Consider the following 23299-nt stretch of genomic DNA (forward strand, 5'->3'; position numbering starts at 1 on the left):
AAGACCGTCTTCTGAAAGGTCAAACCTTCTAAACGTCTTGTACCGTGTGATTCTGGAGAGTTTTGTCAGCATACCCGTTCGCCTCGTTGAGGTCATTGCCCCAGATATAAGACCGAACCTTCATTTCAGACTTTGGCCTATAAGCCGCCTTTGCCTTCAACTGTTGACGATGGTAAAAAGAAGCGGTCTCACCCCAACTGCACGCACCATGCCCGTGTTCAGGGTCACTGCTCCCGTGTGTGTATTTGTTGTATTTCATTTATATTTATTTATTTTTTGAACTTCAGGTCAGTCATGTCCTTGTAACCTGAGTCCAGAAATGCCAGGGTTCCGGCCCCCCCCCCAACTCAACACGGTAAATTCGTGAGACCTGTAAAGCATCGGAAACGAGGCTGTTCAACTCCTGGTTCTGGATGCCGTGTCCACCAGGTTTTTCCTGTTCTCCTCGTACCGCTAAGGGCTCGGAAGGGGATTCAAGTTGGTTTTCTCAAGACCGTAAGTTGAATTGAATGGGTCGCTGTCCAACTGGAACCCAGATCTCAAGCCTTGGGACAACGAGTCGTAGGTGACTTGGGGATGTTAGTTTTGTACAACAAGCTACTTGGAGTCATTTAGCCATTTGTAGCCATGTGGTTTTTACTGGAGAACTTCAGGGTAAGGACCTCGATCAAGTGTTACGACACGAATGGGATTTGAACCCGAAACCCGTGTGGGTGACTCTGGTCTTGACGGGTACAAACATTCTCCTCCTCGCTTACGTGGAATATTCGGAAATGCTTGGGATTGTCCGCTCGTTGGTGTACAACGAGTGTGTGTAGCCTCCGAGTTAGAGCTACAAACCTACCGCAAGTGACGTGTCGGATATCCTCCGTGTCCCGTTCTCTGTCTGTGTGCTCACTGTGGGTCCCACATCAGCTCATAGTCTCGTTTACAGATATAATATGTGGTAATGGAAGTCGAAGGCTGGAGGGTTGAATTCAGACTGAACGTGACACGAATCCGGCGGACGTTGTGACGGGGGCCGTTTATATATGCGTGTAAGAAGCTGTATAGAGGAGAACGTGGATGGAGGCTGATGCCAGTTTTTATTTTGAATTAATGACTTAATGCTTTTGCACTTGGCAGCCGCTTGACCGCGGAGGAAAAGCGGATCTCGTGAACGGCGGCCCTGACCCATTTAAGAGAGCGATGCCGCTGTCGGAACGAGGGGGGGATTGAGATGGCCTTTACGCTGATGGGCTCTTGGTGTGTTCTGCTCGCATCCGCCCACCGCGCTATTTATAAGCATCCTAAATAATCTCCGTCTCCGGCAGACATGTGCACGGCAGTGGCAAAAGTACAATTGTTTTATTTGCTACTTTTTCTGCAATGTATACAGTTCTGTGCAAAAGGTTTCTAGGCACTCGGGGGGGGGGCAGCAGGAGCTGTAAAGTGAGATTGATTCCAAAAATAATGCTCTTTATTAATAAACTTCCTACAAAGCTTAATAACAATCCATCGTCAACAACCGCTCCTCCTGAGCGGGTTTGACCGGGCCCTGCTATCTGGCGGGTCTGGGGTTCGACTCCTGCTTGGGGTGCCTTGTGATGGACTGGTGTCCCCTCCCCATCCAGCCTTGCACCCCGCATTGTGGGGTTAGGCGCCAGTTCACCACGACCCTGCTTGGAATAAGTGGTTTCAGATGTGTGTGTGTACGTACTTAAACAACATACAAAATTCTTACTGTAACTTTTTGCAAAAGGAGTGTTTGTAAATGTAAAATATGCGGATTGACACTAATGCAGAAGATATTAAATAACCGTTTAAAACAAATATTTTTGTGAAAAATCCCAAGACTTTTGCCCTGTACTCTATGTAGGGATGCATGATCTACATCTTATTCATGCCTTTAGTTCAAAGTCTGCTTATTTGATGATTTGCAAGGTGTGTGGGTGTGTATGCACATAAGAGCCATCTCAGCTCCTTGCCTTCTGGATCAATCTGTGGATCTCGGTTTCTCGATGATCACGGGCTCGTTTCCAAGCGAGAGTTCCTCGAACGAGTCGATGCCCGCCAGCGATCGTGTCCGACGTGCTGCCGTTGAAGGGGGTGGCGGTGGCTTCGCCGCCCGTGTTCCCACCCATGTTTCGCAGATAGCCACCCTTGCCCGGCAAAGTGCCAAAGTCTCTGCCCTTGTTCAGCTAAATTTTGGGGGGGGGGGGAGTGCTTTTTCTTACTGCGGTTGAAAGCGAGCGGAGCCGTCAAAAAAAAGGACGAGTTCAAGTGGCTTCGATTTCGGTTTGAAGTGTGCAGAGAAAGGCCGCTTGATTTTTGAGGACGGAGCGTCGGTTTACGTTCGTACGGAGCACGAGGCCTTCGGCGGTTTGCAGACGGCGTTTTTTGGCGCCTTTTGGCGTTTGGGCTGCATGTCTTTATTTATTTTCTCTTTTTTAAATCCACGCCAAAGTTGTGAAAAAGGCGGGTCCGTTCTCGCCGGCAGTTTGGTCGCACCTTTGGCCGACCCTGTGTGGTCCAGGTCTTCAAGGGACGGCCTTTATTCCGTCAGCCACGAGGGGTGTCACGGTGGCGTTAAATTTCAGTGTGCTCTGGTAACGATTTTTGTAAAGACCGCTTTTGGTTCTGTGCAATTTTTATCGTAAATGACGGCATCGGGTCAGTTCCGCACATCCTGCATCAGTTTTTTTTTTTTTTTTTTTTTTAATAAAATTAATTGTTCCTCTTTTAAAATCGCAGTGGTCTAATGGGTTTGCCTTTCGCAGTGGTTCACGTTGACAGTTTTTATCCTCACCCTTCCCCCAGAGCCCGTGTTTCCTTGAACTAGCCAGGCTGATGCAAACAGCGACATTTGCATGTTATTTAAATTCTTTTTTTTTTCTTTTTTTCCCATTCTTTTATCTCACAAGTGTGTGGCGGCGCATGGGTGTTCATGCATGCTGGCGTGCACATCTCACCCGCAGCTCGACACCCTGCTATCTGCCTGTCGGATTTGGTTGAAAGCCACGGCAGCGGTGTTAAGAGGACGGAGGCTTTCAGGCGCTCTTATTTCCCCGTGGATGAAAACGTGGGCCTCGGTTCAGCTCAGCATGACACTGAAGCTTTTTGCTGGAAAATATGCTGAGTCCAGGCTGTTTTTCTGTTGGGGGGGGGGGGGGGGGGGAGAGAGAGAGAGACAGCCATGGCTTTTCACACCCTCCCATCCATCTGCAGTGAAGGACACACCTAAACCTGCCCTACTTTTTTATCTGGCTCCACCCTACTGGTTCCCCACCCCACCTTTCTGGCTATGTAGCCCCACCCCCTCTGTCCATTTAAATATCCAGCTCTCCCCCAGGAGTGGTGGCCATCTCATCACCTTGGTTCCAACCTCCCTTCGGCCCGTGTGTTTGTCGAGCCGCCGCGGCAGATCCAAGACCTCTGGGCTGGAAACTCCAGCAACCCCCGTTCCCCTCTCTCTGCTGGCGTTTCCTGTTTTGCTGTCCCTGGGGCGACACTCAGCTCTACCTTTCATCCCTGAATGCAAAGAGTTGGCTTCCCCCGAGGATGCAGATGGCCGTTATCGGCTCTCGCCCATCCCGGTGCTACACCTGGCCTCTGCGGCAGCCATCCATCGTGGCCCGCTGCTGTTTGAGGACCTCCGTCCCCTCCCAGCAGCTGGAAGCACAGTGATGGAGTTTGTTTGTCCACGGTGTCCTCAGCTAAGGGCTTTCCCCTCACAAGCCCTCCGGTGCAGCACCGACATCCCCTTTTTTCCCACGTCCGTCTTGCTCTCATCCTCCTACATTTACATTTATTCTTTCAGGTGACGCTTTCTCCAAAGCATCTTATGTTAAGCTTCTTGCTATTTATTAATCTATACAGCTGGGTATGTTTTTACTGGAGTAATTTTAGGGTAAGCACTTTGCTCAAGGGTACTAGAGCTGGAAGTGGGGCTTGAACCTGCAACCTTTGGGTCCAATGGCAGCAGCCATAACCGCTACACTACCATCTCCCTCTGCACTTCTGAAAGGGGCTGCAGTCCATCCCTGTCTAGCTCCATTTTTCAGTAGGAGGTAGAGGTGTGGTAAGATTAGCCCTCCTTAACCTCCTGCTTCGCTGGGCTCATTTTCAGGAGTCGTGTTGAGCAGGACATACCTGGGCCGTCAGATTGTTTCGGATTCCGCGCGTTTCCGTTTATTCGTTTAACTGACTGCTTTTCTCCAAAGCAGTTAATTATTTTCCTATTTATGCAGCTGTGTAATTTTCCTGGAGCAAATTAGGGTAAGTACTGCTCTCAAAGGTACAACAGCTGCAGGTGGGATTCAACCCTGCGACCTTTGAATCCAAAGGCAGCCGCTCTAACCGCTACGGGACGGAATGGGTGTATGGAGATACAAGTAAATGCAGCACCAGGCAGTAAGGTTGCACTGTTGGCTGCGGTGGTCATGTGGCATCGTCTCGGAAGCTCCGAAAATGGGAACGAATCTTCACACGTACGATCCCGGTTGAGCGTTGACTTTTCCAGCGGGTGACAGACACGTGAGTCCAGCACACATTCGTATGGGGAGCTTCTGGTGTGGCCCACAGCAGTATAATACTGTTATTCCTATTCAGCAAATGAATGGTCAACGTAACGCTGTCTGTCTTCGTGGAAAAACAAAATTCAGGTCGTTATTTAACCGGTGGGAGGGAATATTTATTTCGCACCATCGTCTTGGGGGTGGTGAACGAAGCAAAGATAGTTAAGGGGCGCAGGCATCCGGGAAGTGGGTTTGTTAAAAATGCTGGACGGGCTCGGATAGAAGTCGACGGACTGGAACGGTCAAAGTCTTGAGTCTGCTAAAAACCAGAAAACGGATACGATGGACATGGAAGGTGCATCGCACTCTTTTGAGTTCACAGGCTGGTGCGGTGACCGCTGCGTGGAGCCTCTGTTTCCGTGACGATCGTGTCACTTTCCCAACGGCCTCAGCTCCGGATGCGAGGACCGGCGCTGGCGTTTCTATGGTAACCGTGATCCGCTCCTTTGTTTCCCACAGGTGAAGCCCTGATGCCCTTAACCAGATGAGTGACTCACCATGGGCCTGAAGGCCAGGCAGCGCTGGTGAGGAGACGGCGACAAGGCGGACGAGCTCAACGAATTGCCATCGCCCGGCGCCATGAAACGCCACCCTGCTTCCTGAGATTCCCGGACCGCTTCCTGTGCCACACCTGCACGCACACGCGTCCCCCTCTATCACGCACGCGCCATGGGCTCCGTGTTTCTGTGGAAGCTGTCCTCCCAGAAGCTGGGCTTCTTCCTGGTGAGCTTCGGCTTCATCTGGGGCATGATGCTGCTGCACTTCACCATACAGCAGCGGGCCCAACACGAGAGTAGCGCCGCCCTGCGGCAGCAGATCCTCGAGCTCAGCAAGCGCTACGTCAAGGCCTTGGCCGAGGAGAACCACAGCGTGATGGACGGACCCTACGTGGGCACCATGACCGCATACGGTGAGCGGCGCCTTCCTGCGATTGTCCCCCGTTCCCCGTTTGGGGAAGTGGCGTTAAGCTGCGCAACTGCAGTACGGAGATGTGTTGATCCGCAGTGGTTCATGAGTTTATTGATGCGTTTTGGCCGTCACAGACTGACGGCCTTTGTGACTAGAGGGTAAAAAATGTAGCGAAACTGGTTTCGCATCAGTGAACCACATGTGTTTGTGGAAACTGAGAGAATCGTGACTATGAACGTGACGTCTTGGCCGAAAGAACTCGTTTCTGTAAATAATAAACTAATAAGTAATATACAGAAATGCACAAATATATACGCTCGCTGTCTGCGTAAGCGAACGGGTTGGGATACCTAATAACGTCTCGGTGGGAGCCGAAAAGGAACGCCGTTCGTTAAAACATCCCAGAGACCTTTCCACATTCGCTTTAATAAATTTATTCTTATTAATTTCCTGTAATAAGTGGCTGGAACCGCTCTTGTTTGAGGCATCGGAGGTTAGGATGGTCCGTTGGCTTTAAAGCCAAATTCCGGCTAAATGTGAAGTTCTGGCCTTGCTTTATTAACGGAGGTATTTTTACACTGCCGCTCTTTGTACGCCCACGAGCCTCGGCCACGTGGAGTAAACTGAAAAATGGGCAAAACCTAACTGGAGTCTATTACGGCACTCGTCCGCTTCCGGCTCCGTTCAGGGGAGCTGGGCCGCCGCTTTGGACCTCACTTGAGGAACTCGGCGGCCTCGTGAGAGTAAACCGCTCCGGAGAGAGGGTAAACACATCTCCCGTACCCCAGTACACAAACGAAACGGTTGTCAATAAGTTATTCGTGCTGTGCGGATCCCCGCTCTGCATCCGGATTATTATTGATCGCGTGCCGCGGGGACTCGGATCCTCACCCGCGCCGATCTCCGCGACCTGAGCGGACGGCCGCAGGTGGCGCCGCTTAGCCTGGAAGAAACGTAATGGGGTTTGTCTTCAGCTCGCAGGCTGCGATATCCTGTTACCCTGGCTTACGCAGGAAGCGGCTTTAATGCATCAATCGGCCTGCCGTGGCAGAGCGGCGAAGAGAGCAAACCTCAGCGGAGGACAAGCTGCCTCTTTATGGTCCCCTGAGGGTGCGGCAGAAACGCCGATGCGACGACATCCTACGGCTCGAGAGGTCCTCCGGAAGTCTGAGACGGGCGTTCCCCGCCGAGGGTGCCGTCTCTTATCCCAGATCGGGATAGCGGTATAATTAACCAAATGTAATTATTTTAGCTGTTAGGCACGGTGAGAATTATTTTCAGGAAAGCATGAAATTAGTTTGCGCTGCGGAGGATCCGGGGGGCACGGCGAAGCTCGCTCGACTCAAGCACGAGAGCGATAGCTCTTTAATTAAATTACGGCAAAGCTTGCTGAGCTACGGCATTGCGCAGGTTCAGCGAGGGATTTGAAGGCTTGCGGGCAGAACCGACAGGAGCTGAAGCTCTGAAGGACCCCTCCTGTTGGACCTTGGGCGGATTTTGCCATCTTCAGTACTTTTGGATAAAATATTTCGCGGTCGTGTGTTGTATTGAGCAGTGTGGATGGAAGTGTCTCCTGGACAGCTGGAATACCTTTAAGTGGCAGGTGCTGTTGGGATTAGAGCCGCTGCCTTCTGCTCGAAGGACCGAGGTTCGAATCCCTGTTCTTGCTGTAGCACTCTTGGTCAAGGTGCTTACTCTGCATTAATACAGTAAAAATAGCCGTATAATGGGTTGGCGCGGTGGCACAGCGAGTAGTGCTGCTGTCTAACAGTGCCTGGTTTGACCCCTGCTCAGTCTGTGTGGAGTTCACATGTTCTCCCTGTGTCTGCATGGGTTTCCTCTGGGTGCTCTGGTTTCCTCCCACACTCCAAAGACATGCTTTTCAGGTTCACCCATAGTGTGTGAGTGACAGAGAGGGAGTGTGTGTGTGTGTTCCACTGGTGTATGGATGAGTGACCCAGTGTAAGCAGTGTATCTAGCAGTGTAAATCACCTTGGTGAATAAGGTGTGTGGGGCTCATAACATTACATAGAGTTCGTTGGAAGCTGTTTTGGAGAAAAGCATCAAATGAATAAATGTATAAATGGGTTAATCGGTGTCAGTAATTGAGTATTCAAGCTTAGCGTTGTGTGTTGCCTTGGAGAAAAATGTCAGGTAGGCAAATTTTGAAAAAGTAATTTTTGTTTGTTCTAAAAGTGGGGAATTTGTTCCTGGTCGCCTGAGGTCAAACGGGTTTCTTTGCTCCGTAAATCGCACGAGTGACACAAACTGGAAGAACCGGGTTGCCGTGGCCCGTGACCGGAAGAGCCTGCCGAGGCACGATCCGCATCTGCACAATCGGGACCCGCTGACAGCATCGCTCTTCCCACAGGAGTAGGGAGCAGAGCCTGAACTTCCCGTTTCGACAAAGCAGGGGCTTAACGGGCGCGTCCTCCCGAAAACTCGCGCGTTATGGAGTTGTTTTTGAATTAACAACTTGTGTTCTTTTTTTTTTTTAGTACAATTACAGGATCCAGGCCATGTAAGCATTTAAAAGTTTAATATGTTTAGAGATGGAGAAATTCCTGCTCGATCTGGGACTTCTGATTGTCCTCCCGTTAGGACACACACCGACACATGTTCCTCGGTGGTTTCTCTTTCGCGGCTCGACGCCAACGCTCACGTAACATAGAGGAAGTGTCTATGAAAAATATTTTTGTCAGCCAAAAGTGTGACTTTTTTTTGTTCCCCAAAAATGAGTGTGTATGAAATGGGTTCCTTTAGGCCAAAGTTTTTTGGGTGGACTTTCACTGGAAGATCAAGGTAGGGAAGCAGCCGCCACTTTGTTCTATAATCAACTGTAGGGTAAAGAGCTGTCAGAGGAAGAGTACCGCAAACGGGGTCAAACCACAGCTTGGGCTTCGGGTCCCCGGAGCAGCACCGTTCTCCTGGCTCCGCCCTCCAGGTCCATTTTAGGCCTCTAGGTCCAGTGTAGATCTTAATATCCGGTCTAGCTCTTCAGAACCGGTCTAGGTCGTCAGGTCTGTTTCGGGCCTTTGGGTCTATTTTAGGTCTTGAAGACCAGTCTAGGTCTTCGGGTCCATCTGAGGTCTCCAGGCATTGTGAAACAGTTGGCACAAACTCGGGCGAGTGCGAGGAATTCTGAGCATCCATGAACGCGTAATCCAAAGTCAAAAGCAGTGCAGATAAGATCCCCTCCCAGCCCACCGTGGCACATGGTCGCTGTACCCTGCGCTCAGGAAACAGATGGCGGATGCAGGGACATGGTACTAACCTGAGCTATAACAGCGGCGTTGGTGCCTTTGTGTCATGCGGCGCTGTTTATGTCCGTACTGGCAGGATGCGAGGTGAATGCCCAGGGGGACTGATGGTCTCCGTTCCTCTTATCGTGGTTATCCACACTGCATCGCGCCTCACACCGCGGTTAATCTGGCGACTCAAGTGTCAGCTCGCGCGTTGAGGGGTCTGTGCTGTAGAAAAGGGTTTTGCTGCAAAACGGGGCAAAAAGGGTAAAATGTTGTAACTTTAGCCAGGTATAATGTTGCCACTGCAGGGTCAGGGTGTCAAATCATGGTCCACGGCATCTCTCTCTCACTTTGACGTCGTGTAGCTCGTCGTCACCGAGATTGTTGTTTTCTCTGTCCTCGGGTTCTGGGAATTTTCGGTCTCTGGGTCCGAACCTGTGTGTTTGGACACGAGCTCAAATCCCAGCTCAGACCGTGTGAAATTCGTATGTTCTCTGCCTCTTTGAATGGATTTCCTCCCAAGTGCTCTGGTTTCCTCCCACACTCCAGACATGTGCTTCTGTTGAACTGGTGGTTCTAAATTGCCCGTGGGGCGTGAAAGTGATTGTCTTGTGATGCGCTGCCATCCTATCTGGGGTGTACCCTGCTTCACGCCCTATGCCTCCAGGACAGGCTCTGGACCGCTATTAGCCTACACTGGACAAGCAATTATTGATTATGGGTGGGTGGGTGGATTGTCTGTGGACCCCGCTCACATTTCAAATGTGAAAACAGGTCCAACTGATGTCAGAACTCTGACTGTCGTGTTCCTCTCTTGTGTGCACGCACACACACACACACACACACACACACACACACACACACACACACACACACACACACACACACACACACACACACCCCTGTAGTCTCTCTTGTTCTCTTCCAGCAGCCCAGATGTGCAAATCCACTCTTTGTGCTCTTAAATTCACTTTTACCACAAAGAGTGCATCACCGACTTGGTGCATTTTCACAATTTGGCGCATGAACTCGTGCAATTATTAAAGACCTTTTCAGAATGTTTCTAACCGCCAGTCTCGCTCTACCGTCAAGTCGTCGTGCAGGATTCGGCAGAACGACGTTTAAGGAAATGATGAGGTCAGCGGTAAGATGTTTCCAAGTTGGTCTTTCGTTGCTACAATTGAGTGAATAAAACACGTTGCTTCATTATTTGAGGGTCAGCAGGTGGTGTGGTGGCTACAGGTGTCGCCTTGCAATCCGAAGGTCCCGGTTAGAATCCCCGCTCCTGCTGTAGGACCTTTGATTAAGGTACTGACTCTGAACTGATACAGTAAAAATTACCCTGCTCTATAAGTGGGTAAACCGAAGTAAGTAGCTTAGTGTACAAACCTCAGCGTGTGAAGTGCTTTGGACAAACGGGTCAGATAAAAATTTCAGCGTGCCTTTCTGAGCTCTCACCGGGTTTCTCCTACGGTAAACAAAACGTGGCCGTGCTGAAAGCATCTTGGCCTTGCTTCCGGTCAGCGGAAGATGGGGTTGGCCGCATTTGGTCTGCACACAACACTTACGCGGTAAACGGCGCCCGGATGTTAATGCTAAACAATGGCCTTGCTTGGGGGGGGGGGGCGGGGGGTGTCTGCTGAGCAAGGGGTTCGCCGTGTGTCTTGGAGCTCGTGCTTGAACCTCTTCCATGAGATAATGGCAACGCCGGGCCTTTCCGTAGCGGGAGAACATTGGCAGGAGAGGGGAACAGAAAACATGACCTCATGGCGCTGGACGCGCTCCTCGGCGCGGCTGTGCACTTAACCTCTTCATCCGCTCCGAGTTTGCGTAGAGCCACGTGGGGGCTCTTTACACCTTCTTTTACGAGTAATAAAACGGACGATCGAATGTTACGGAGGTAAGGAGGAGAAACGCGGGGGATCCTTGTTGTCTTTAATTTGACTTTGCGCGAGTTGACTGCCGACGTGTGAACTCGTAATTTGACGTTAATTCAAATGCGGGTTTTCGTTGTTTGATGGACCTAATTGATGCTGTGAAGTCACCCTGTTAGGAGAATCATATCTTATGAGATGTGCGGCGATAATTATTGCACAGTACTCGGCATTCGCGGTTCCAGACAGAACAGTTAACGTGTGCATGTTGAGGTGTGAACTTAGTCTTTCAAGTGGCCCAAATAACGAGCAAAAATGCCCTTAAGTGGAGCCGGATGAACCCTGTATCAAATTTTTTCTCGGGGACGAAAATAAATACATACAGTACATATGTCAAAAATATAGCGATAATAACAACGGTGATATTTCTCCCCCAGGTATGTCGCAGTGGGCACTCGGTGTTTGTCATACGACACATCCATCCGTGCATAACGTGGTATTCCATTGGTGTGTCCTGTCACAATCATGGTATATTTAATCTGCATTGTCCCCACACGCTAAATGAATTATGACAGCATTTTAAAAAATGATATTTGAATAATAACAATTTAAATAATAGATATTCGTCCCCTGGATTCCCCCCCCCCACTCTAAAATTAATAATGGAAATATTTTAATAAGTTATAATAGATTGTAATATTCAAATATATGAGAATGATACCATTTAAATAATACATTATTATACTGTGTCTGTATCCTGCGTTGCCTCCTATTGCTGAAGTGAATATATATCACATCTCTGAGATCAGACTATAAATAACACAGGTGTGTTGTGACTGATTACAAGTGTTTGCCTTGTGTGTGGCTTCTGCATCTCTAAGCACTACGCTCCCGGCTGCCTTTGGACCCAGACGGTGCAAGTTCAAATCCCACCTCCAGGTATAGTACCCCTGAGCAAGGTACTTACCCTAAATTGTTCCTGTAAAGTTACCCAGCGGTACAAGTGGGTAAGTACGTGTAAGTGGCTTAACATCATAAGTCGCTTTGGAGAAAAGCATTGGCTAAATGAATAAATGTGAATGTCCCCTTGTGGCAGATCCCTGAAAACCCAGCAGGGACACATGACCCGTGGTCCATGTTACTCCTCCAGCGCTGCACTGTTTCCTAAGATTGCCATCGGCCCCACGGCAGGGATACGTCCGCGGGGTTACGTCCAGTTGGCAGCGTTCAGTTTTGTCGAGAGAGAATGGGATTTATTTAGTCGTCATCCTGTCTATTTCTAGACCCCAGAATGCTCTCTGGGAACGGAGTTTCAGGTCAGCGCGTTCACAGCTGGTCAGGTGCTGGCGGACTTGCACAAGGACATGAGATGGAATAATCGTGTTCCCGAGGTGGAGGGATAATTTGGCATCTGCTTAAAAAAAAAAAAAAAAGTTGCTTAATCCTCTTTCAAGATGCTCCATTCCTCAGAATGTCTCTAAGACACAAGGAATTATGGGAATGCCCTTAGTGCCTTTAATTGTCTGTGTGAAATATTGAATTGCCTTTTTCATGAATCTGTTTTATGGAATGGAGCTGAAATGCCAGTGTTTATTGAGGCCTGCCGTGAGCAGCCATTCATTAGGGGAGACATAATGGGAATGGGATAGTGGGCCCTAATCGCAGCCGGCGGGGTGGGCAGTGTGTGTGGGGAGGGCGGGGGCTTGCCTGGATACGCCGCTTCTCCGGCGTGAACGTCCACAGCGGGAGATGAACGGGGATGTTTTGGTGACCTGATGCCCAGCGCTGCCTGGACAGAGACCTCCAGTTCCATCCAAGTTCCATCCACGGTAGAAGGTGCCGGAGAAACGCTGTTCATGGGCCAGGTTAGGTTCCTCCAAGTGCTCGCAGAGACACTTCCTGCCATCATTAAGTAATGGGGTCCTGAAGCCGCGCGAGATGCGGAAGAGCGGTGTGTCGGCAGAGTAAAGGGCGGTGCCTTTCGCAGCCCGTCGGTTATCTCACCGAGCCGGGATTGACAGGGAACAGACTGCATCACACCTTTCACAAAGGACTGTTGCCACATGGGCACGCGGGGTCATGTTTTGAACCCGGACTTACCTCTTCTCCTCCCCCGGGTCTGGTTCTCCCATGCTGACGGGACGCGGGTCTTCATTTTGTAACTTGCAGGACGTGTTTAAGAGATTTAGTTGCCCCATGGGAGCTCGTCGTCACAGCTGGGTTTTCATCTCCAACATTTTGACTTCAACTCTGCTTCCGAACCATCTGAGGACCTCGTGGCCTGAACCGGGCTGGGCAGATGCTCAGGACTTGGGCCGCAGCACTGGTTCCCATTAGGCATATGGAAATGAGCTGGAACGAACTCAACAGAGTGATATGTTCACATTAACTAGCGATGTAATTCCATTACCTCCTATCCGATTGGTCGAAATGCTGCGTGTTCCACAAATACTGTCTACGAGTTGAAGTTTGTTGCGTTGCTTGTATGTAGGAATCAACTGGCTCTATGTACTTACGTAAAAGATGGTCGATAACCAAGGACCACGCTCCTAGTGGAGTCCTACCTGATGTTTGAGGTCAAGATCACCGCATCATTGATTAGAAATTACATCATGAATGAGTTTTTAGAAAAAAAAAAAAAAAACTATTTAGTTAACTAAATTCAACCATGGTTTAGTGTTGGTTGCGTTCCTTGCATGCACAAGGCATCAAGCCTCGACGTGCCGGCGCGGTGTCTTTCCACCAGCATGGCGGCATACTCTGTGGTGGGATCTGCCACTCTGAACCGAGAGGAACACAAGCTGCTTCCCCCTCCTCCGCTGGTGTCCTCCAGGTTTCTTCAGGTCTTACAGGTCCGTCGACGAGATGTAGAAACGTTGGCTGCCGCTCTTAAATAATTAAGGGCCGAAATGGGATGTAAATCCAAGGCTGTCGATCCAACGGCCTGAAATCCATCACAGGTTGGACATGAAGCAACGTCTAACGCTTTTAAACTGGGTCCTTTTCACTGCAGAGCAAATCTACTCTCTTGTTGGGGAGTTACGGTATGGAGCCGTCACCCTTCACTAAGAAGGTCCCAGGTTTAGGTTTGAATGCTGTTTCTGCTGTCGTACCCTAATCAAGGTACATAGCCCAAGCTGACAGCTTAAGAAAACCCTGCTGTATAAATGGGTAAATTGTTGTAAAGTTGGTGTAACAATGTATGACAAAGCGATTTGGTAAATAAATGACTTTTAAATATTTAAACACTTTTTAAAAAAATTTTTTGTGTACAGGAGGCATAAATTTGTATGAGTTGCTCCTGCAGTTTCACCAAAAAGCGGTTCTAGCTCGACTTGTCTTGAACCTTTACTCAATGGGCTAATGTGATAATGCCCCCCCCCCCCCCTCGCTTTCTCTCTCTTAATTCAATTCAAATAAAAAAAAAAAAACGTTTCTGTTTGTCTGTGCCACAGACTTGAAGAAGACTCTGGCCGTGCTCCTGGACAACATCCTGCTGCGTCTGGGGAAGCTGGAGGCCAAGGTGGACTTGGCCATCTACAACAACACGGGTGGCAACCTCACCAACGGCACGGGCGGTGGCGCCTCGGCAGTCAACGCGGCCAACGGTGACAAGGTGAACATGGCAGGTGGGTGATGTACGGAGCTCTACCGCTAATAATCTGCACGTGCTTCCACACGGTCGCCCGTTTGCCGTCTCTCTAATACGGGGCTCCCTCTTTGTCCCCTGTAGCCTTGTGGCAATTCAACCTAGATAAAATATCACTTTAAAAAGTAACCATGTTGTAGGCAGTACGCCTCCGTAACCTTGGCAATTTTGGCACTAGCTCATCCTTTGGATGAAGAGGTGGTGAGTGAGAAGTTAATGTGTGTGTTGCAGAAATGGATAGGTGTGACATCTGAGTCAAGGGGGGAAATTTCTCAGTATTCAGGGACAGGACTGTGTTGAGCGCCATGAGCTCCAGCAAGCTCAGTTTGCCCCGTTGTTTTATCTTCCTGGGGGTTTTAATGAGCCCCCCCCCCCCCCCAAGGTAGTTGGCTGGAGATTCTCTTTCCCCGAGAAATTGCTACGTTTCCAGGCCACGTGCACACCGCCGTTGCCACCATGGTTCGTAACTGCCACCGACCCAGCCCACCACTCTGCTCAGTGTGGGGAGCAATGCATGCTGGGTAGTGGTTAGAGCAGTCGCCTTTGTACCCTAAGGGCTCGGGTTCAGATCCCACCTCCTGTATCATCCTTCATCAAGGCACTTACCCTAAATTGCTAAAGTACATATTATCCAAGTGTGTCAATGAGTAAATTAGTACATTGTTACATTACAGAGTAGCACTGTAAGTCGCTTTGGATAAAAAGTATCAACTAAATGAATAAATGTAAGTGCAAGGCAGGAAATCGTGGTGCGGCTGAACTTTGCTCCAACTGGCCTGTATTGAATTCTGAGGAAGCGGCCCTACGTCAGCACAGGAAACCGGTAACAATCGGGCCTCGGTCATCTCGGACCGGGACAGCGCAACCCAAGTGGAGTGTGAGTCGCAACGCCCGCAGAGGCGTTTATTGATACCCAACCCAGCTTCCAGTTTTAACAGAGCGCTGCGCCGTGACGGAGAAACTATCTGGAAGGGTAAACGGGGCGTTGACGAGGAGTGCGGCCGAGCTCCCCGCCTGTGGGCTTCGCCGGGTCCCGTTGCACAGAGCGGCGCTGTCTCTCCCACCCCCCGAGGGGGTATCCCTGCCCTTACTCTGCTGCCCCGAAACAAAGGTGCCCTCAGTCCACAGAACCCCGTCACACAGCACAGAAAGCCGTTTCCTGCATGGGCCTTTGGCCGCTACGTCGGGAAAACGAGAAATCACGGGACATTTATTACTTCCTGCAGATTGTTTGTTTCTTTTTTAATATTGTTTTGAGCGGGAAGCTGAGGAAATGAAGTACTTGCTTGTTGTTGGGAGCCCAGGAAATAAATTGCCATAGCTGGCGAGGCATTTGGACGGTTTCCTTTGAATTTGTGCTGCGCGAAAGCAATTAGTTTGGAGTCGAGTTGTGATGGGAGAGTCGCGATCGGAGAGGAGAGCGGCGGCACCGCTTTCGGGGGACTCTGCCCTCGTTGCAGGAACAAGGCTCCTTTATTCTGTACGGCTGACCTGCGTGACGACGCGACGGCATGCAAGGCATCCGCAGGCCAAGTTCCAGAGGCCTCTGCTGCACATAAATGTCCCGTCACCGTCATCTTTCTCGAACAGCACCTTGACCGTACGCTGCGGTCGCACTGTTAGGGTAGGGAACCGAACGCCTGCTGCTGGGCAGTCTTTTCGAAAAGGATCCGAGCAGCCGAGACGGGGTTGGAACTGTGTCAGGTCTCTCTTAGATACGCGGCGCGTTCTGCGAGCCTTGCTGCTGGTGGGCCGCTGATAAGGCGAACCTGTCTGCATTCCAACCCTCCCACACCCGCTTTGAGGTGCCAGGTTACGAGATCGTAGGACAAGGAATGAAATGCACGTGTTCGATCGGATGAAGGAGATGAAGAACGTGGGTTTTAATGAGGAGTCGAAGGGTACGGTGAGATCTTCTGGATGTTTCTCTGACCTTTTAACTCCTTAGCTGAGGGTCCAACCATGAGAAGTTTTTGTTTGCCTTTTGAGCCTTGAGCTTCTAATTGTCATGGTTATTGCGACACCTACAAATAGGTAACGAGTTTTTCCAGAGTTTCAGTCTAGTTCTCCACACCAGAGGCGCCTTGTTATTTTTATTTATTCGTTTACAGACTACCGTGTCCAAAGTGACTTAGTGTTTCTGCAGAGCAGGGTAATTTTTAATTTAATTCAGGCTAAGTACCTTGATCAGCGGCTCTACAGCAGGAGATAGCGTTTAAACCCACGTCCTTTGTAGCTTTAACTGCTATGCCCCCTTCTGTCTGTTGCTACTGTAGCTGTAAAACACCTGCCAATGCACATCATACTGCTGCAAGATCAGAGGCTGTTTTTTTGTAGATTTTTGTGTGCCTTTTGAGATTTTACAAGATTTTATACATGGGGCAGCAGGTGACGTACTACAGTTGCCTCCCCGCACTTGAACGGCCCAGGTTTGAATCTCCCCTCCTGCTCTAGTGCCCTTGAACTGTATAAATGGGTACATCGTTATAAGCGACCCAACATTGTATGTTGCTTTGGAGAAAAGCTTCAGGTAAATGAATTGGTGTAAACGGGTCGAATTTGGACCATAGATTTCGCTCTTGGATTGCCTCAAGTGGCTGAGTTTGTGTCACAACTCTTATCAGCACCTTGGGAACATAGTAAATGTGTGTGTCAAAGTTTCTTCCCCCAAGCCATCACACTCCTCAATACTCAGGGTCTGGACTGACACGAAGTTGCTTACTGGTCGGTGCTCAACTGTCCGTCATTGTGCCTATTGTCCTGTTTTAGTAATTGTTGAAATGTCCAGCACTGTTTGCACAAGTCTTGCACATGTGCACTTTATGTAGTCTGTGTAGGTAACTCTTGTTTTATGTAGCACCATGGTCCTGGAGGAATGTTCTTTCATTTCACTGTGTACTGTACCCACTGTATATGGTTGAAATGACAATAAAGCCCCTGTCTCGTCTCGTCTTGTCTTGTCTTGTAAATGATAAGAGATATTGCTGCTCCTGGAAGGGCATTTTGAAAGTTGGCTTTGCACAACATGAAGAGCAGGAATCAACTTGCAATTTTTTTTTCTTTTTTTCAGCAGAAATCATGCCTTTTAATGCATTCAGCTCCTTTCCTGTTAATTTGTACATCGTAATTGGGTCTGCAGGTCTTGTGATTTGTTGAACTCTTGCTCTTTGCAGCACTCTTTGTTGCACACTGTTACTTGGAATTCAGAACAGAAATTTTAGGGGGGGGGGGAAATATTATGGGAACAGACCTAAGACCCACGAATGGGAATTATTTGCAGTTTATTCTTTTTTGCTCGTCGGCTTCATCTGCGCGCGTTTTCAAAGCAGTGCGTGGCTTGGTAAACAATAACTCGGACTCAGTAAACATGTTGCCAAATGATGGAGACATACAGTTGCAGACATGAAGTTCTTGAAGTAGTCACTTAGTTTGAGGTATGGTCTACAATAGGGCTTTTATGGACTGGAGATAAACCTACAACGATGGCTTGCGGGCATTGAAGCCACAGTCTTCGCAGCAATTGTGCCCGACATTCTAAACTCCCAGACATGTAAAGCAGTGCGGAAACTCTTTCAAAACCCAACTATGTCTCAATCATAACGTCTCAAGATGATCAGGAAGCTTCTGCCCAAACCAGCTCCTGGTTGATGGGTACCTATTGCAACAGTGCTTACTGCTCTTGGGGAAAAATGAGTTGGGTGTTTGAGTTCCAAACACTGAGCTCAGTTTGTTCATTTTTGTGGTCAAGTGGGAAGAGAAGCAGAAACGTCGCAACCGGCTCGTGGCTGCGTCTCGGCTCATTGTATCAGGAATGCTGAAACACAGTTGTTATGACCCGTGTAGTGATGCTCTGGCCATTTTGGGAAGTATGGTATGATGAAAACGTTGCTTTTAGGTGTTGGTGCCAAAGCTCTCAAGTTCAGCTCAAGATTGGTTCAACCTGCAGGAAAAATGTGAAGTGTTCAATTGTCAGAGGACTTGAAAAATCAGGCAGGGTTGGAAGGTTTTCGACCACAATCATGAAGACCCTTGGAACGCTACCCTACTTTGATCACTTGAGAATGATGACTGCAGGTTCACTAGGAAGCTACGCGGTTAGAGCCGTTCACATGCATCTCTTAGGACATCGAGCAGAGACAGTTAAACCTCATGGTCTGCTTCTGATGAGGAGGTTCCATCCTGAGCTTTCAGGGTAGTATTCTGTGTTTCTGCGCATGTTTTACCTGTGCTTAATGAGCTACATTTCTCTATATGTAGGTCTTTAGGTGAGCTCTTCCAATCTGGTCAGGGTAGAAGACTGATGCGGTTTTAATGAGAAGCCTGTTGCTGGGTCTTGAACCTTCCACTGATTGGCGACTTTGTCCTCACTTTTGATACATCAGGTGACCTGAGGGCAATTCCCAGTAGTTTTTGTTTTTAGCAGGACTTCCATTGCTCACCCCATCTGCTGCCCCTCATATGTTTGCCAAACACACTGAACAAGAAGATGCCTTTGGTCTTCAGAATGAAGTCCCCCCCCATAGAGTCTTGGATCTGCACACTGTCGCTGCCGCTCCTCATCCCACACGAAGAGGTGAACTCCTCACCTGCACAGACTCGTCCTATTATGTGCAGCCCACCAGCCGATCGCTGGCATCGGTCCCGGGGCTTGTTGCTGTTCTCCGTTTCAGCCCTTGGGGATTTAAGGCCTTCTCTCTGACTGCTCTGTAAACGTCCTTTTTGAGTACAGGTCAGAGGTTTGATTTAATCTGGGTCTGTGTTGGATTTTCCGCCATGCGGTAATTGAATTGGGCATCGTAGCGGCCACAGCGGACCCCACGCTAAAGTTCTAGGCTATTCACTCCTTTGGCCCTGCGCTTGTCTTTTAGTTGGATTTGATGCTGTATTTTTCCCAACGCGTCTGAAAACCACAGGTAGGGCACTGTTGCGGTGGCGTTACAGGCGTCACGACTATCACTCTTCCTTATTGTGGATGAATTTTGATCCCATAACACATAATTACTGTTACTGTGTTGCACCATATAATTTGTACCTTTTCCTATGCAACAAAAATTCAAAATAGGGGAGTGTGTGTGTGTGTGTGTGTGTGTGTGTGTGTGTGTGTGTGTGTGTGTGTGTAAAATAGGTCATTTTTTCTTTTTTCACTTTCCTCCTAGGAGGAGAAGTTGGACTGAGACTCTTGTGGTTCATTGAGGATATATGAAACTGTGTCTTTTCCTTTATTCATGCACTCTCTTGTAATACTGAGATGCTCATTTGTCTTCTTGCTTCACTTCCCCCTATTTGATCGCATTCCTGTTTTTCACAGATGCCAGCTAATGGCATTTGTCTCTCTATGTATTTACCCCCCCCTCCAGTGGAGGACACCCTTCAGTCTAGTACATGTAGTACTACATTTTATCACTCACCTTTGTCCTTTGCCCTTACGGAAGCTGTATTAAGGCTCTGTGAAACCAGGGCTGTGGAGTTGGTACACAAAACCTTTGACTCCGACTCCAGTAACCCTATAATTGCCTCCGACTCCACAGCGCTGTGTGAAACTACCGAGGTAAGAAGCTGGGTAACAAATTGGGTGGATGATAGAACATCTCACCTGAAGGATCATGTGGCCCAGACAGACAAAGCCTTGCCTGTGGTGCTCTCGCTGAAAAGACCTGGGTGAATGGAACCCCTAGAGAGTGGTTGGAGGCCTATGGCAGGGGGAAATAATGGTGTAAATAAAATTGACTAGAACTGACTGGATCAAGGTAGATCTAGACTGAACAAGACTGACTGGAACATGGTCGCAGCAGATCGAGACTGTTGTCCTATGAAAAGTAGTTGCTCTAAATTTTGCCAGTGTGGCCACATCTTTTAATACGCTCATTGTTTCCATCATTTCGCCTCTGCTTGCGGACAGATTTATATGGGTGCCTGCTGGTGGAGAAAGTTCTGCACAGTGTTAGTGCCATTGTGGTAAAGTGAACTGCTGACAAAGTGTGAAAGCTTGTCGTTCACCCCCCCAACCCCCCGGGATGCAGAAAACAGGCTCTTTGACAGTGCTGTGCATGAAGATCCTGATGGATATGTCAACCACGCTCTATACTTATGCTCATCCATACCAGGAAGACGGAGCTCCAAAGGGAAACGTGCAACACGTTTGCAGGGTGTCGCAGTGCTGCGGGCATGTTGCCTTTTGTTTTCATCTGCATGAGCCTGTTTCTCATTAAAGCTCGTTTTCGAGTTTTGTATGAACCGCACAGCTGATCCACGGCCAGTGATAGGCAGCGACACGCTCTGTCGCGACTGCTTGGCTTCCACAAGCCCGGCTGGAGACACTTGGCCTCTCTGGGAGAGGAGGTGTCTGAGGCACGCAAGCTTCTTCTGCACCAAACACTCTTCTGTGAATGACAGGTTGACCACGTCTGCCTCTCTCTGTCTTCAACCCGCCCTCTTTTGCTTCCTGGACCCGAGTCCCAATCCCACTCAAAGCTCCAAAAAGTGACCCTCCAAACATCTGGAAAGCTCCCATGGCCCATGATCTGCATCCCCACCCATGCTGCACAATGAAGTTGGAGGTCGTGTCCTTGTGCTTTGTAAACAGTGCGTGCTAATAGTTCCCCGAGGCAAACAGGAATGCGGCTTGACTTCACTTCAATCCCTTCTTGTATGCTGCTCATCTTCGTTCCTGTAAGATGTCAGAGATCTGTAAGTCCTTCCTTCTCTTGATGTTTCCTTTGAGTTCTCATTGGTTTGTTGTCATATCTCTGTAGACTTTGGACTCTAAACCAAAACATCTAAACACTACAAAATGTCACTGCCTTCAGTGTTCTCTGTATGATTAAGCCCTAAAATAGACAAATTAAATGTTTCAAAGTCACCTTAGGTAAACATGTCACTCAAAGAAGCATGAGATGCAGTTTCTGATTTGTCTTTTCTGCAATTACTTGCTTCAACAAGTCACCACATTTTTAGCTCTGCACCACATTGTGTGGAGATTGAATTCCTTCTCAACGACAGCAGTGCTCAGGAAAAGTTCAGGGGGAAAAAGATGAAGAGGAACGTGAGCAACTAGTTGTATCCGCTCAGTTGCGGTAACAGTGGATAGGCACCTTTTTACTGAGGACGCAAGTGTAAGACAACATTCTGGAGGTCCTCCATGTGGTTGCTAAGAGTCAACGTTGAAGAAATGGCACATTGCTGGATCTCCAGGGCCATTTAATCTGAAATGAGTATCTCCTGCTTCTGGGCTCCGGATGGTGACGAGTGAATCCCACTCCTGACACCAGTGTGTTGACTGATTAATGGCTACGAATACGGATGTTGAAAACATGGCCGTCAGTTTCCTTTGTTCACTTGATTAAGGCCCCAAGTTGGCGGGGAGATACTCACACAATCATATCCCAGTCTTCCATGCAATTCCTTCGGAAAGCATTCTCCTTCTCTGCTGTAATGCATATGTGGACTTGTGGAACAAAGGAACCATTAAAACCTCTTCCTCGTCTGTTGTACTCATCACCCCCTGAAGGTATTGTTTTAGCGGCTGTTTTGGATTGGAGTGCTTGGCTGCTTTTCGCATTCTGTTCGTGGGAATGGGGCTGTGAGATGAGCTGGGAGAGAGAAGCGGAGAAGTGCGTTTCTCAAGCACTGCATCATATGCTTCACTGACACATTGTAACAGCCCCATGTAGGACGAGAGCCCACCGCAGACCAGTCGAGACGAAACCCGCTGCATAGCAGTATGCAATGTTTGCGTGGAGCTTCCGCATGAAATTGTTTGTTAATGTTCTGTGACCGAGTACAAGTAATGGACAATTTTATCTCCACTATCTGGCTGGTTCCCACTCGTTTTCCATGTCGTTTTCTCTCCGCTCTGTCAGCCCATCTTGTTCTCCAGCTGTACTGCCCACATGCTCTCACTCTCACATTGCTCTGCTTTTCCTAATTAATCTGGATAAATGGAGAAAAGTTAGTCATGCCTCAGAAACAATAACAAACTCAATGTTGGCAGAGTGTCCCTGGCTTGTCGCAGTGGACTTTGCTGGCGGTGCAAAAGAGAGCTCTGGGGCTGGACCAGATTATCTTGGTGGACATGTTTTTCATTGTGCGCACTTGTCGTTCCTCTTCTACCCAACGTTCCTCACATCTGCCTTTTAGTCCCCACCCCCCACATGTAGCGCAGATCCGTCCTGCCAAGACCCCGAATGCTGTGGTGCAAGAGTTAAGAGCTCAGAGGTATAAGCGTAAAGTTCCTAGTAGCATCCTTAGGTTTCCATTTCTTCATGTAGCTGATGCTCTTCCCCAAAGCAACTTACCGTTAAGCTGCTTGCAGTTATTTTTGTATTTGAACGGTTTGGTGGTTTTGACTGTTTCGGGTTCAGGGTAATTACCTTAATCAAGGGCGCTACAGCAAGAGGTGGGATTCGACCCTGGGTCCTTTATGTCCAAAGGCGGCAGCTCCAGCCTCTACGCTGCCTACTGCCCACTTACATTCATTCATTTAGCTGATGCTTTTCTCTAAAGCAACGTAGTTTTAAGGTACTTATACAACTAGGTAATTTTACTGGAGCAATTTTAAGGTAAGTACGTTGCACAAGGGCACTACAACTGGAGGTGGGGGTCAAACCTGCGACCTTTGGGTCCAAAGGCAGCAGCTCTAACCACAATGCTACCACTTGTTCAAGTTACTTACCCTGACTTGATACAGTTAAATACTCATCTCTATAAATGGGTCAAGAAATGTAAGCAGCCTTGGGGGAAACTATCAGAATAGGAACCATTAAAAATTAATAATTGTGGGCAAATGATTATAGATTCTAGTCCAAGACTGGGCCTAAAGTTTGTACCAACGAGGACGGTACGTGACCTGAATTGCTTTGGATAAAAAAAACAAAAAATAAAAATCCTGCAGCATAAATATTAAAAAGGCCAAGCCTTGTAAGTGGTTTTGCGATTAGTTTTGTAACTTCACTCCAGCGTTGTGACGTTACCTCCCCGCTCTGACGAACCTCCGTTTCGTCTGCTTTCTCAGGTCTTATTGGGTAACAAAGCCGGATTAAAAAAAAAAAGATCCCCGATTTCTTTCCG

General features: G+C 48.7%; 1 protein-coding gene across 4 annotated transcripts in view; it reads left to right on the forward strand.

Moving 5' to 3' along the window:
- Positions 1–23299, forward strand: part of LOC108929747 (alpha-1,6-mannosylglycoprotein 6-beta-N-acetylglucosaminyltransferase A-like) — a 70657-nt gene that overhangs the window by 12470 nt on the left and 34888 nt on the right. For all 4 annotated transcript variants that reach the window (XM_018744495.2, XM_018744522.2, XM_018744504.2 and 1 more), the window contains exons 2-3: positions 5016–5466; positions 14040–14213. In XM_018744495.2, the coding sequence (XP_018600011.2) occupies positions 5226–5466; positions 14040–14213 (415 nt within the window). In that variant the 5' untranslated portion in view covers positions 5016–5225. The remainder of the gene's footprint in view (positions 1–5015; positions 5467–14039; positions 14214–23299) is intronic.

The sequence above is a fragment of the Scleropages formosus genome, chromosome 12 (genome assembly GCF_900964775.1).
Source record: "Scleropages formosus chromosome 12, fSclFor1.1, whole genome shotgun sequence".
Lineage (NCBI taxonomy): Eukaryota > Metazoa > Chordata > Actinopteri > Osteoglossiformes > Osteoglossidae > Scleropages > Scleropages formosus.